The following is a 14,009-nucleotide window of genomic DNA, read 5'->3' as shown; positions in this document are numbered from 1 at the left end:
CAAATATTTGAGAACTTATTTGAGGGGACTTTGAAGATTGAAAATTACAAATATTATATTTATGGTACAGCCATGAATTTGGATAATCTGATTTTTTTTTTCTATTATTTAGTGGTTATTTTATAAACTAGGTAATCTTTAGTATATTTTACATAATTTTAATGATGATTTTGATTGAAAAATTACAGTGCATTTGGCATATATTTTTAAGGGTCTAATTTAAAAAAATAAGCCATTTTAAAAAAGAAAAAAATATTTAAAAACCATTTAAAATAGCTTTTGAATGTATTTTAAACCGTTTCGATTAAAAGAGTTAAATAAAAATGGTTTTTTTAAAAAATACTTTTTTCTCAAATCCATCTAAACGAGCTATTAATCTAATCATTTTTAAAATGAAATTTAAATTAGTTTGTCTTTCATCATTCTAAATTAATTCATTCGATTCATTCATTTCTATGACAATAATATATGAATGATAATGATTTGTTTATTTTTATATAAAAAATGGTTTTAAGTAACAAAGTTTTGAAATTATGTTTTTAAACAACTTCAATTTGTCTTTAAAATTTCAATTTATCACTTTTTAAGTAACAAATTTATCTTTCGATAATAAAGTAGTAAAGTTTGGAATTTAGATATTATAACAATGATAGTTTTGCTTTAAATCCCTTGTCTCTTTTTTATTGTGGTCGTGAAATGAATTCTACATTTGATATTTGCATTTCATAGTATTCTTAATCCATCAATCTTATTTTTTTTATTATTTTTGTGGCAAAATGAAAAGGGGAGAATGAAACGTGAAATTGAAGGGAAAAGATGGAGAAACAAAGTAAATCCATCAATCATGATGTTTGGATATTGATCATCAACTATGGTTAGTCATTAATAATCATGATGGTCGATTGTTAGCGGTCAAAACAATCTATCGTTGGCAATCGAGATGATCGCTGCCAATGGTGTGATCAACAATCGCCAACAATTTAGACAATTGGTCTATCTCCGATTGTCAAGACAATCGGTCACCAAGGGTCATGACGTTTGGTCGTTGACCGTCACTACGGTTGGTCATCAACAGTCACAATGATTGGTCATTAACTGTCACAACGGTCGGTTGTCAATGATTAAGACGGTCGACCACTAACGGTGATAGTCAAAACGATCGATCATCGACGATTGATCAAGAAGTCAATTGAGTTTGTCGTCGACGATCATCAATGACTATTCATAAGAGGTAAGGGATGAAGGGAAATTTTTCTCGGACCTTGACATTCATTAAAAAAAAACATATTCCAAATCTATAAATTTGTTTTTAATCCTAGGAATCTTATTCCAAATGTTCAAACATGGGTTTGACTTCAAATGTCAAATCCCCTCTAATTCCAAAATAATGGGCCAAACACCACCAAAGTTTAAAACACATGGGATAAAATAATTTTTGTAGTCCATGAAGTTTGGAGTTTATACTTATTTGGCTACTTTGCATCTTATCTAGTGTTTTGCAAAGTACATGTAAAAACAAATATAATTCAGAATTGGAGTATTTTTCACATATTTACATTATTCCCATGTTTAAATTGTTTTTGCACAAAACACTCATAAAAGAGACCTACATCCACGTGTCTCCACATGAACAACTTAAATCAAATCATTTGCATTAATTATAAATTAGTCTATCAATTGTGTTACCAGCACTCAGCTTTATTCATATACTATAGAGTCTTTAAATTATTACTCGAACATGATTCACTTGTATGTTAACAAATTGTTCAAGTCTATAATAATAACTTTGGATTTTTCATAATAGTAGATAATTTAGTGCAAGATAAAAACAACATATTGTCATATAGTTTGGTACAAGGGTAGTTGCAAAATGGGCAAAACAAGTTACTAATACTAGGCCCATAGCTCAGACCTTTTAGTTTTGCAAAAATAACAAAAAGAAAAAAGAAAAAAAAGAAGCCCAACCCACGATTAAAAACAGGAAATGTAAATATATATATATATATTGATATACCCGATACACTTAATATACTTGATATATTTGGTATACTTGATACCTTTTGATATATTTGAATTAAAATGACACCCTTAGATTAAAAAAAAAAAAAAAAAAAAAAAAAAAAACTTGAGCTTTTTCTTCTTCAAAAGCAGCCAACCCCTTCCTCTCTTCCAACATCTCTCTTCAAACAACTCGGCCATCACTCCACCTAAAATCGAGCATCGACCACCAAAAATCACCATGTGATGTCCCTGTCGTCCTCTGACCCAAAAAACCCATGACAATGCCTAAAATCGAGCTCATACGACAAAGCCTTCGAAGCCTCAGATGGTTTTGCTGCCAGGCCGATTTAATCGAAGGTGGCGATCGAGCTCCGGCTATCGGAAATCACCATGTCCCCGACATCCTCTAACCCAAAAAAAAAACCCACAACGACACCTGAAATTGAGCTCCTACGACAATGCCCTCGAAGTCTTTTGCTGTCAGGCCAATTTAATCAAAGATGACGGTTGTGAAACTCTATTTTACCACATTTGTAAACTCACAAATCTAAAAGACATGCCTACAAATCCTTAAACTCATTTTGCTACCCAATACAATCTTCCTTGGTATAAAATACATTCAACTATTTTTTACAAACAAAAGTAGGATTAGCTATCTTTTAAGTTACGCTATATAGATTTCATTTCCCTTCACATATTTGGGCATGTGACGTATTCAAACGCATATTTACCCAACCTTTCTTCTAGAAAATAGTTTTCATTCTCAAAAGAAGAAGAAAAATGGTTTCCAATCCTCTAAATTCCTTGTTATCTCCCCTTTTATAGCAAGCCTGATTCACATTCAGTCCTCCATGCGATATGGTTGTTAGGACATTTGGGACCTATTTGATAGAGAATTTACAAATAACGACCTTAATGAAAATAAAGTTGTATTTGATGTTTTCAGATATATGTTTGATATCGGATTAGTTAGATTCTAATTTAAACAATTATTTAAAATGGGTATGATACTATATATTTATAATTCATAAAAAAAGTTATCCACCAACATTTAGTTGATAATAAATTATTATTAATTAATTTATGAATATGATTTACGTAAAAAAAATTATATAATTTATGTAAAAAAAATTATATAATTACTATTTTGTAATATTATATAACTTTTAATACAAAAATCATATATATTGTATTTTAAAAAAAATGAATGAAGTTTATAACACGACATATTGTATTTCTAATTATTGTATTAGTATTTAACATAATTCTACAATTTTAAATAAAGTGATTTTGAGAAAATCTTAACCATCTTTATTGGTTGATAAATCAAATTATTAAATATTTGATGAGAATCACTTCTTAAATTCTAACTAACGTGTGAAAGCTAATAGTAGTAGTTTTTTCACAATTCTAGTAATTTCTTAACTATTTAAATAAATATATTAAATAATATTCTTCCACATCAATATATTAATATATTTTTTATTGATTCATTTTTTTAATAACAATTATTTGTCTTAAGATTTTATCAAATAATTTAGATTAAACAAAATTAGTTAAATTCAAATTATGCACAATTTTAAAAATATATATATTATAATAAATTATAAATTATCGATGTGAAAATAATTAAAACAATAAGTCTACTTTGGTTCGTATAATTAAATTGCACCAATTTAGTATTAATTTATTAATACCGTCACCAATTTTCTAATTTAAAATGAAAATTTACCAAACACTATTTTATTTTCTTTCACAACTGATTATGCAGAAAACAAAACTAACAACGATTATTTTAAACTATAGTGACCCCAAACTAAGCCTTGACCTATTTAGATCATAAAATCTAAAAATAATTTTCAAAAACAAAATATAAGTTGTCTACTAAATATATATTTATTGAACTTAGTGGATGTAAAAACATAAAACAAAATCAAATTTCTCTGATAAAGAGTCCTTACCCTTCTATGGGGGATTATAACTGCCAATAGCCTATGTATAGGCTCCCATTTGTAAATTGCATTGAGAAAAAGGAATTTTCGTACAATTCTCCAAATTAAATCTATTTTCCATTCTCATAGACGAGAGCAACAATTCCAAATGTGATAAAGAAAATGCTGGTATAATTTGTTCACTGAAGTGTTAAATGTGGCACTGGTCCTTTTGTGGATTTAGAAGACTTCATCTACTAAATGCTTTCACGATGGGTCAAGGTACTTATACTTTGTGCATAAAATATGAAACAAAAATGACATTAAGTGAAAATAACTAATGATGGTCTAAATTGATTCAAAGATTTAGAGATTAATAGGGTGGAGACTTAAACTATTAGATATAAATCATCAAAATACCCAAAAACAAGCATCATTTCTCCAAACCAACTTTAATCATAATGAAAATAATCTGCCAAGTTGTTCAGTCTCGTCTTCATATCAATGAAGTAGCCAAACATCACATATACAGAGCGAACCTTTTAACATAATTAAGTTAACCTCGATTATATATACACTGCACCTCTAAGACAATAGAAAAGTGTGGAACACTCCTAGAAGCTAAAAAAGGGTGTTTGCTTAATAATATAGCTCCCTACCAACTCAGAGAATTTTTAGACTGTTGCACTTTAGCATTGTACGAAGATTCTATTTCCTCCTGCAAGAAACAAGAATCATGGCTGAGAAAGATATAACAACATTTGTGAATTTAAAGCACTTTTTTAGTGTTAAAAGAGGTGGGTACAAGGTGTCCCATTTCCTACATTTTAGCTAACTTAGATAAAATACAATCAAACATAAATAACAACCATCAAAACGGTTAAAATGCAGCCTATAACTAATTAATAATGTCGCTGCTTTGATAGTTTGAGGTGGCCATGCTGTGTAATAGGGACTTTGGCTCTTTGACGGATATCTTGATGAACTCTCGTTTTAAGGATAAAGGGTAAGTGTTGTGGCAAGCTTGTTTGCTATTTGTGTGTGTGGGTGGGTGGGGGGAGTGAAGTTTAACGAGTCTTTATGGGCATTTGTTAAAGCGTGGTTTGTAATTACTAGCTTGATATCATTCTTATGGATTGAAGCCTTTTCTTGTAGTCGAGGAATCTTTTTGTGAGCTTGTCTTTTAGTATGCTCTTGTATATTCTTTCGTTTTTTCAATAATATGGTTTCTCACAACAACAACAAAAAGTGGCAATACCAAAACTTCATTGATATTCTAAAAGTTACAAACTACCGAGTATTCACAATTTAGAGCTACATTCCTTCTTTAACAAGAGCAATTTTTCATTGATATATTTCATAAGTTACAAACTATCAAACCTTCTCAAAGAGAGTCTATCAAGGTAGACCACCACGAATAAACTATACACTTAACAAACAATAAAACCACAAGAACGCAAGCAAACAAACTATAAAGCTGTATAATTAGTAGCCTAGTTCTTCAAATAAACTGATAATTACCCTGCACAGTTTAGAGCCTACAAGAATGATGATCTAAAACTTGGAAGGCCAGATATTTACTCCATATATGGAGAATTACCTTGCATGATTTCAGTAATGGCTGTAAGAATGCCGATCTGAAAAACCTAATTGATTCCCCAAGTGAGGTTCTATCCCAGGCTGTCATAAAGCAAAAGATTATAACAGCATTGGTTAATCACTAATATTAAATTATCCTACCGCAGCTACCCAGGCAAATAAAGCAGGAATCTCACGAATCTATAGTAAAGATTGAATATCACGTACCAATCTCACCATCTACTTCCATGTCTGCTGCATTAAGTTCTTCCAGGAGCTGCAATCCATCATTATAATTCAAGTTACTGCTTAGAAGCCAAAATGGAACAACTGCTGTATATCATGTATGAAAATTGAACATTTTCCTCGCTGCAAATCAGTAGGCAAAAGCATAATATTTATGCTATATGCCTTTATATCTTGTTATTTTACCTGGGCAACAGTTGGCACAGTAGTAGGATCAAACTCATCACAATGTTCAGGGTCGATGGGTACACAGATACGTCCTGGAATAAAAAGGAACAGTAGGATTCAGTAATATCTAAACATATGTTCTCTTCACAAAAGTGAAACAATTGCATCCTTCATTCTACTCAAATTACTTGCAAGATTCCAAATCAAGTGCATTTTCATGATTATTTTATTATTAATTTTTTATAAGAACCTTAAGGAATCTTTTACATTGAGACCACAATGAGGTTTCGGCGAGTCACAACTGATCTAACATTAGCATTTAATTCCAACACTGACCAGTTTTGGGATGAACACAGAATGGTGCCTTTAGCAGATGGTTCATGTGTTTAGTAACCTGAAGAATAAAGAACTTGCCTCATCAAGGGAGTAAACTAAAATCAGCTTTAACAAGTAAATTTGAAATTTTTGTTGTGATCCCTGTGCATGCCAATTAGAGATCCAAGATGTAATGAAGCTAACTGCTAAAACAGATTGACCTAGTTCCAATAAATGGAGCAAAAGATCTTGTTAAGATAAAGTCAGGCAATATACATACCTCCAAATCAAGCCTAGGGTAGGTATAAGAGAAAACAATCTCTTCAACATGCCGACGCATTCCTTGTGCCTGAAAAAAGGAAAACGTCATAATTATTGCCTAAATGTAGCACAATAGAACTCTCTCTACGCCACCCAAATACTCACATAGAAGACTAAAAAGAGAGAAAATATTGCACCAAGACGCATCTTAGGGGCAGCCACACGAAGCATGACTGGAAAGAAATAAAGAAGGGGGGAAAAGGGAAGCTAGATGATTGAGAAAAAGAACTAAAAATAAAGATTACAACTACTTGGATTGCACATGATAAATGTTGAAATGTATCTATGAAACCGAACTTTAAATGGAAATAAATGATAGAATACAAAAGGGCCAACTAGAGGCTTGCAACACAAGCCAACAAAAAAAAAGCCTACAAAAGGGGCAGACCAAAAAAAGCCAAGAAGGAATTAACCTAACAAGGAAGAGCTCTATTCCAACAAAATAAGGAAAACCAAAAAAATAATTACAAAACTCTGACTCAAGCACCTAGACCAAGGCATTAAACCAAGCTAGGGACAGACTTCCTCTCAGTATCTTATCACGCCCCTAAAATTTCTATTATTCATTTAAATCCAGATGCCCCATAAAACTGCAAAAGCCCAGCCGAACGAGGAACTATACCCTTCTTCACAAAGGAAGAGTGAAGCAAGACCTTCAAAGATAATGTTAGAAATATTACTAGATACTAAGGGCATATTAGTCATTGGCCAATAACTTCATTACTAAGATGAGATCATGAATAAAGTCAGAAGCACTGAAGGCCAGCCATCGATTAGATGTTTGGGGTTAAGCTTGCTCCAAAGTGTGGTATCAGAGTTCTCCAATTACCTGGGAAATTTTTTTGTATTCCTTGTTCTTCAAGTTAAACTACAATTATATTCCAATTAAATGGTTCCTATCATATTAAAAGACTATTTGAATGTTGTCTCCTCTAGAAAAGGGCTTGAGAGGTCTATCAACCAAAATTTTCATGCAGATTCTGGAGTTGAAAGAAACAAACTCTTCTTTAATCTTTGGTAGAGAACGGGATAGATGAGTTTGTTGATTGGATGCCTTTATCAGAAGAAAGATGAATGTGATCAACCATAAATGCGAGACCTAGGGCAGAAATCTGCTTTGATAATTAGGCTGGATTTTTGGGGAAAGGGTAGAGGGTATCAGTTATAGTTTTTTTTTTTTTGGATATCCACGAGTGTCCCGGCCAACTTAGGTATCAATTATAGCTTTTAGAACTTAGCATATGAAAACAAAAGGTGTAAGAAGTTATCATTGAAGGACAAAAGGTAAGAAGATGAACTGGCTTGAGATGGGGGAGGGGGGCTTTTGACTGTTGAGTGAAGTCCTTAGAACATAAAGTAGCTCTAGCTCGGTAAAGTCCTTTAGAAAAAAGTAGCTCCTTTATCTTCCTCAAGCTCAATCTATACTTGCTTCCCTGAGGAAAATACCATGTATAATGGCTATCCTTTCCTGTTTGGTAAGTTGGATTTCGTGTTTCCCTATGGACTTCAATTTCAAAGCTTGGCTTGTTTTTTGTATGCCCTTGTATTCTATTATCAAAAAAAAAATTTTAAAAAATAAATAAACAAGCTCAGTACATCACTTCTAACTCTACTTCCAGTACTAATTGCACTTGACAAAAATGGTTCCAAACTGCAACATTACAACACAAACTCCTCATCAATGAACTATTCCCAGTTGAACCTTCTTGCAAGTATGAGAAAAGATGTTGATTCTACCTTATATTTCCCTGATTGCAACATATTTTTCAGTTTCTCCCATCTTACTGAGTTAACATCGTTTTTAGACGTTCGCCTATTATCTTGCCACTTTCCTCGAAGCTCTGAGGTAATGGCTGCAAGGGTAACTCAATTAGTATCTAAAACTATCATACTGACAGTATTTACCCGAGATAAATACATAAATTGCTTACATTCATCATGAATCATATCTAATATTTTCTCATATCTCTCCTCGGTTGAGAAAATCTTTTGACTACCAAGCAATTGTGATTCAAAGCTATCCTTGAGAACTTCTATGTACGATCTCCTGAACCCAATTACATAAGTTAGATGAGAAAAAAAATGAGACTTGAATCATCACATCTTAATATTAACCACCACTTACGCGAGAAATGGATGAAGAACTGGACCCGTTAGAGAAATTTTCTTGCGACTATTTTCATTACCCTGCACATCAACCATATTCAACTCCATAGCTAAAGACACTAGAAATCCCCAATATTTTATAACACCACAGTATAACCTGATATAAATGGAAATATTCAGCAATGGCAGCTCGCTGTTCATTAGACAACCTGTAGCAGTGATGGTGGGAATTTTAGACCTTTACAAATAATATATTTTACTACAAATTCAACAATTTGATTAGTGGCCTTACCTTCTAGCTTTTCCATCACAGACCCAACAATGAACACCACGTCGACCACTAAATACCCATAGAATGTGGTTAAATCCAAAGTCATCTGCAACACAAATTTCAAGTGAAGTGTCTCTGATGGGAGTGAACAGAACACCGCGCACTATCTAATCAAATGACTGTAATTGAAAACTTAATTCTCAGATGCACTGGACAATGTCACAGTGCCATTATGGTTGATTTACAATATCTCTTCAAAATATTGTTGAGAGGCTCAATATATGGACATATTTAAATAAAGATAAGCATTGCACATATAACTGGTTACAGGAGATAAAGTGCCACACAGAATAGAACTGACAATAAGCCAGTGACTAATAATCTGAATTTTTCAGAATGTGTAACACCTTTTATGCATATCATATTTCCTACTATTCTTTGAAATAAAACAATATATTGAAGTAAGCCTTTAGGAATAAGTTAAAAAGAAGTATGTACACTAACGAGCCAAATATGGAAGATCTCATTCCCAACAAGAGTGAAAAAAGGAATAAGCTTAGGCATTGGGCCAGGAGGGGAAACTACCTAGAAGGTAAGTGATTTCTCTTAAGAGAGCTAGCATTGAGTAATATGCAACCTTATTTGTGCTCATTCCTTTCCAAATTAAGAGTTGGGAGAATGGATGCAAACATACTCATTTCTTGAACAACTTTTCAGATACATATGACAAATCTTCTTACCTCGGAGGGTAGTATCAATCACTTTGATAGCAGCTGTCATTAAAGGCCAGCAATCCAAACAAACACCAGCTCCAGAGCAACAATATCTAACATCATCATAATCGGTCATATCCTGCATATGGAGGAAATTTTCTAATTAATTTCTCAATGAAAATGGACCGAGTAATTAACTTTCAAATTGAATTAGAATATTGAACATCATAAAAAAAAAAAGGGGGTCTGCTTACGATATCAAAAACCAGCTCTCTCTCCACTGGAGTAAATACATTATCGCCAGCATATGCATGTCTCTTTGCAGGCTGAAGTAGAAAAGTTGGGAGTGTGTGAGAGAGACAAATGAATCTCACCCAAAAAAAAAAAAAAAAAAAAAAAAAAAAAAAAAAAAAAAAAAAAAAAAAAAACTCTTTCAAACAAATAATACTCAAAACAATCATGCAAAATGTTTGTAGCCTTGACTTAAATAAATCTGATTACTTAAAAGCAAATTATGCGAAATTTAATAATTAAATCATCAGGAATCACGATAAAACTAGAAAGATTGTGTTAAACTGATAAGAGCAACCGGGAAGAATTTTACTTACATCCACACTGTATACCGGCCCAATATCAATTTTAAATGGACATTTTTCTTTGATTGAATTTTCCATTTCAGACAGACTGTTAAAAGATTGAAATCGTAGATAAACATCATTATCCAAGGTGAATGAAAACTCTCTTCGGCCAAAATAGGATTGGTCATTGCCTGGATGCTTGCCATCTACCATTACGTAAAGCAAGAAGGTTACATATCCAATATTAATTAGCTTCCTCTGGGGATAAATTTTGTTTCTGATTCCCAGAAAATCAAGGGCTTACCATTTCCATAAGACATCCATTTGAAAAAATCAGCATACGGAAAAAGCTTCCCTGCAAGAATTAACATTCCATATCCTTTCAGTAGCAGAAAAACGTAGAAGAGATGAGTAAACTAGATTTGATGGAACGATTCAACAAAAAGAGTTTCTAAAAATTGAAAAGGTATAAATGGTTCACCGTAGTAAATTTTGAGATAATTGGCATCGAAGCCATCAGACACAGTGTTCTTCGGCTTCTGTTCGTTACCATCAATTACCATATCGCTTTCGCCATTCTCAATCGCTGCAGTAACCATTTTTGGCACAGCACTGTAAATTGCTGCAAAATTGAGGCAGCAAACGGAAATTTAACCAAGAATAAAATCAGACCTAACAGGTTATGAAACGGATTATGAAGCTCGATCGGAAAATTGGAATATAGGGATTCGACTAAGCAGAGAGAGATGTAATTAGGAAAAGAAAGGGCGGGAACGGCTGAGAAATTAGGGGAAGATATGAAGTTTAGGCGGGAAGTCGCCTTTTTCTTCTCGGTTCGGCCAGTTCGGTTCGTTTGAACCGGCGAGATGTGAGAGGGAGAAAACTCACAGCTGGCGAACGGTTTACAACAACCCATTGGTAATCATTGTATTAGTTTATTTTTTCTTTTTTTTAAAAAAAAAAAAAATCAAATTCATATTTCTTATAACAATTTGCATTTTTCTGGGGTACTATAGTCAAATTCTTAACCAAATTCTAAAAACATAAACAAGTTTTTTTTTTTTAGTTTTCAAATTTTGGTTTGATTTTTTAAATCGTTAGTAGAAAGTAGATGACAAATGAAAAAATTTGGAGGTGGAAAATGTCTATAGACTTAATTTTAAAAAATAAAAATTTTAAAAACATAAACCCTGTTTGATAAATATTTTATTTTTTGTTTTTGTTTTTTAAAATTAAGTCATGGATATTACTTCTACGTCAAAATTTCTTTTTTTTTGTTATTACTTATAGTTAAAAAACCAAGTCAAATTTTGAGAACTAAAAATGTAACTTTTAAAAAGTTGTTTTTATTTTTTGAATTTAGCTAAGAATTCAACCATTGTACTTTAAAAAAATATGCAAATTCTTATAAGAAATGTTGATGAAATAGATCTAAATTTTAAAAATAAAAATAAAAAATCAAATGGTTATCAAGCGAGGTCTAAATTATTACCAAATGGACCTATGTTTTATGTTTTGGGCAAAATTTTATAGGTGAGCAAATCATTAGTCCAATGGTGCATCGAAATTCTCTTCATGCTATAGGTTATTTGTTTTTTTATGATTGAGCCCCATAAAATACACACCAAATTTAGGAGGGTACTTTTTTTCTCTAACACCAAATTAAGGTTTTCAATTCTATTATTACCCCTATTTCTCCCTCTATTTTCTTTTTGGTCCATTCACTAAATATTATATAAGTTTGCCATTTAACAATTCTAACTTTCACCATCAAAATTTCAAAACCTCCAAGAGGTGGTTTCAATTTCTGTAGAGGTGCAGAAATTAGGAGTGGGATGGCGAACTACGTCTTACTGTCATATTTAGCAAGAGAATAAGCTCTGAGAGACGTTTGACGTGAAGAATTGAATTGAGTTGATAATTATTATAGAAATGAAGTAATTGGGAGAGTTGACGCGAATAATGAGATGAAAAACGTGAATTAATGCGAACAACGAAATAATAAATCTATTTAATTATTGGCGAACTAAATGGGTGAGGTTTTTTACCTACCCAACCCAGCCTAACTTGGGCCAATCGTCCCCTTGATGCTAATTTCTTAATGAAAAACAAGTCAAAGGTGGTGTAGGGATGATTTTCCTAAGTGTACAGGAATATTAGAGACTATTGCGAAAAAAACAATATACTAAAATATTAATTTAGTGTCCGTTTAGATTGGCTTAAAAAATGTTATTAAAAAGTTCATTTTGATTTAAACTTTTTTTATATAATAAATTCTTCGAAATAAAAACACACATGTTTGGTAACTTTTTTGAAATGGTTGGCAGCTGTCACTAGAGGTGATGGCTAGAGGTTAGTCGTTAGAGGTGGTGATCGGAGGTTGACTCACAGTGGTCATTGTAGGTAGTGGTTGAAGGTTGGCCCAGTCATTGGATGTGGTGGTCCAATGTTCTTAACCATCAAACACACAAAACTCATTTTAGTTAAGTTTGTTTCAATTGTTTATCCTCAACTAACTTATTTTATAAATTTATTTTTCAAAAATCCATTTTGAGTAGTTGTCAAACGTTTGAATCTCTGTTATTTTTTTTTAATTAATTACTTGAAAATGTATTTTAAACATACCCTTAGCCTATTATATTACCATCTTTAGCCAACTCAAATATTGTATATATTAAATTATAAATTTAGTGAAGTATTGCGTCTATTTAGTCTAAAATTTGAAATTACAAAGTCTTTGTGCATTCAGATTTTTGTAAATTAAAAATTTAGAATTCTGTAAAAAAAAAATCAAATTTATATCTAAGATTTAAATAATTTTGGGTAGATTGCAAGAACAATCCCTCAAATATGGTCAAACTTGCAATTACAAGAACTAGCCCAAGGTATGGTCAAACTCGTTACACCCTCAAACTTTCAATAGTAAAAATTGAGCTCTCAAATTTATTCAAATGTTAAAATTAGACTCTCAAACTTAAAACAATTGTAGAAATTGGACCCTTAAATGATAGAAATTGTACCCTCAAACTTATACAATTGTTACAGTTTTTTAAATTATGTAAATTTAAAAGTTAAATCTTAACACGTGTATGTATGAGGATTCAATTTTTATAATTAAAAATTTGAAGGTGAAATTGTACAATTACCACCAAATTTTAGGGATGGTTCTTGCAATTTTTCCTTTAGAGACATGTTAGACACTTAATTTTTTGAGAGTGCATAGACAAAATAAACACAAACCCTAATGTTTACGTACATACAAAAAAAAAAAACACTCATATTTTATGTAATTTAGTCCACTAGTTAATGCATATTGAAATTTGCCAACTCTATAACAATTTACCTAATATAACCAAAATCAACCCGAACCAACTCATATTTATTATTAACTTTAAAATATATTTTTTTATTACTTATAACACAATTACTTATACATATATTGATTTTAATTTTATTTAATTCTAATATTTTTTGAATAATTTATTCTTCAACAGCTCTTGAAAATAGTTTCTTTGTACTTTAGAAAAAAAATCACTATATAAATTAAAATTGAGTTGTTAATCTTAATTCAATATATGAAAATAATTAAATTAGATTTTTACATATTTACGTTTTACTACTTTTTAGAATAAAATTTTAAATAAATGACTGATTAACACGAACCAACCCAACTCAAATATTTTCATGGTTGAGTTGGGTTGGGTTTATTTTTTAACAAAGGTAATTTGAGTTGAAAAAATTTACAACTCCAACAATTGGATTAGGTCTAAAAAAATCTTTA

General features: G+C 31.4%; 1 protein-coding gene across 1 annotated transcript; it reads right to left on the bottom strand.

Annotated features, from left to right (window-relative positions):
* Positions 1 to 4,391: 4,391 nt before the first annotated feature.
* Positions 4,392 to 11,011, bottom strand: LOC120079525 (DNA primase small subunit). Its single transcript, XM_039033737.1, has 16 exons — positions 10,710 to 11,011; positions 10,533 to 10,583; positions 10,259 to 10,434; positions 9,905 to 9,976; positions 9,678 to 9,789; positions 8,959 to 9,043; positions 8,824 to 8,875; positions 8,686 to 8,747; positions 8,492 to 8,607; positions 8,298 to 8,413; positions 6,520 to 6,588; positions 6,261 to 6,318; positions 5,943 to 6,016; positions 5,739 to 5,787; positions 5,533 to 5,612; positions 4,392 to 4,650 (listed from the first exon to the last, which is right to left on the bottom strand). Exons 1-16 carry the CDS (start codon positions 10,825 to 10,827, stop codon positions 4,588 to 4,590), a joined length of 1,353 nt encoding a protein of 450 aa, XP_038889665.1. The 5' UTR covers positions 10,828 to 11,011; the 3' UTR covers positions 4,392 to 4,587.
* Positions 11,012 to 14,009: the final 2,998 nt, after the last annotated feature.

Source organism: Benincasa hispida, chromosome 6 (genome assembly GCF_009727055.1).
Source record: "Benincasa hispida cultivar B227 chromosome 6, ASM972705v1, whole genome shotgun sequence".
NCBI lineage: Eukaryota > Viridiplantae > Streptophyta > Magnoliopsida > Cucurbitales > Cucurbitaceae > Benincasa > Benincasa hispida.
This window is presented reverse-complemented; position numbering and strand designations above follow the sequence as displayed.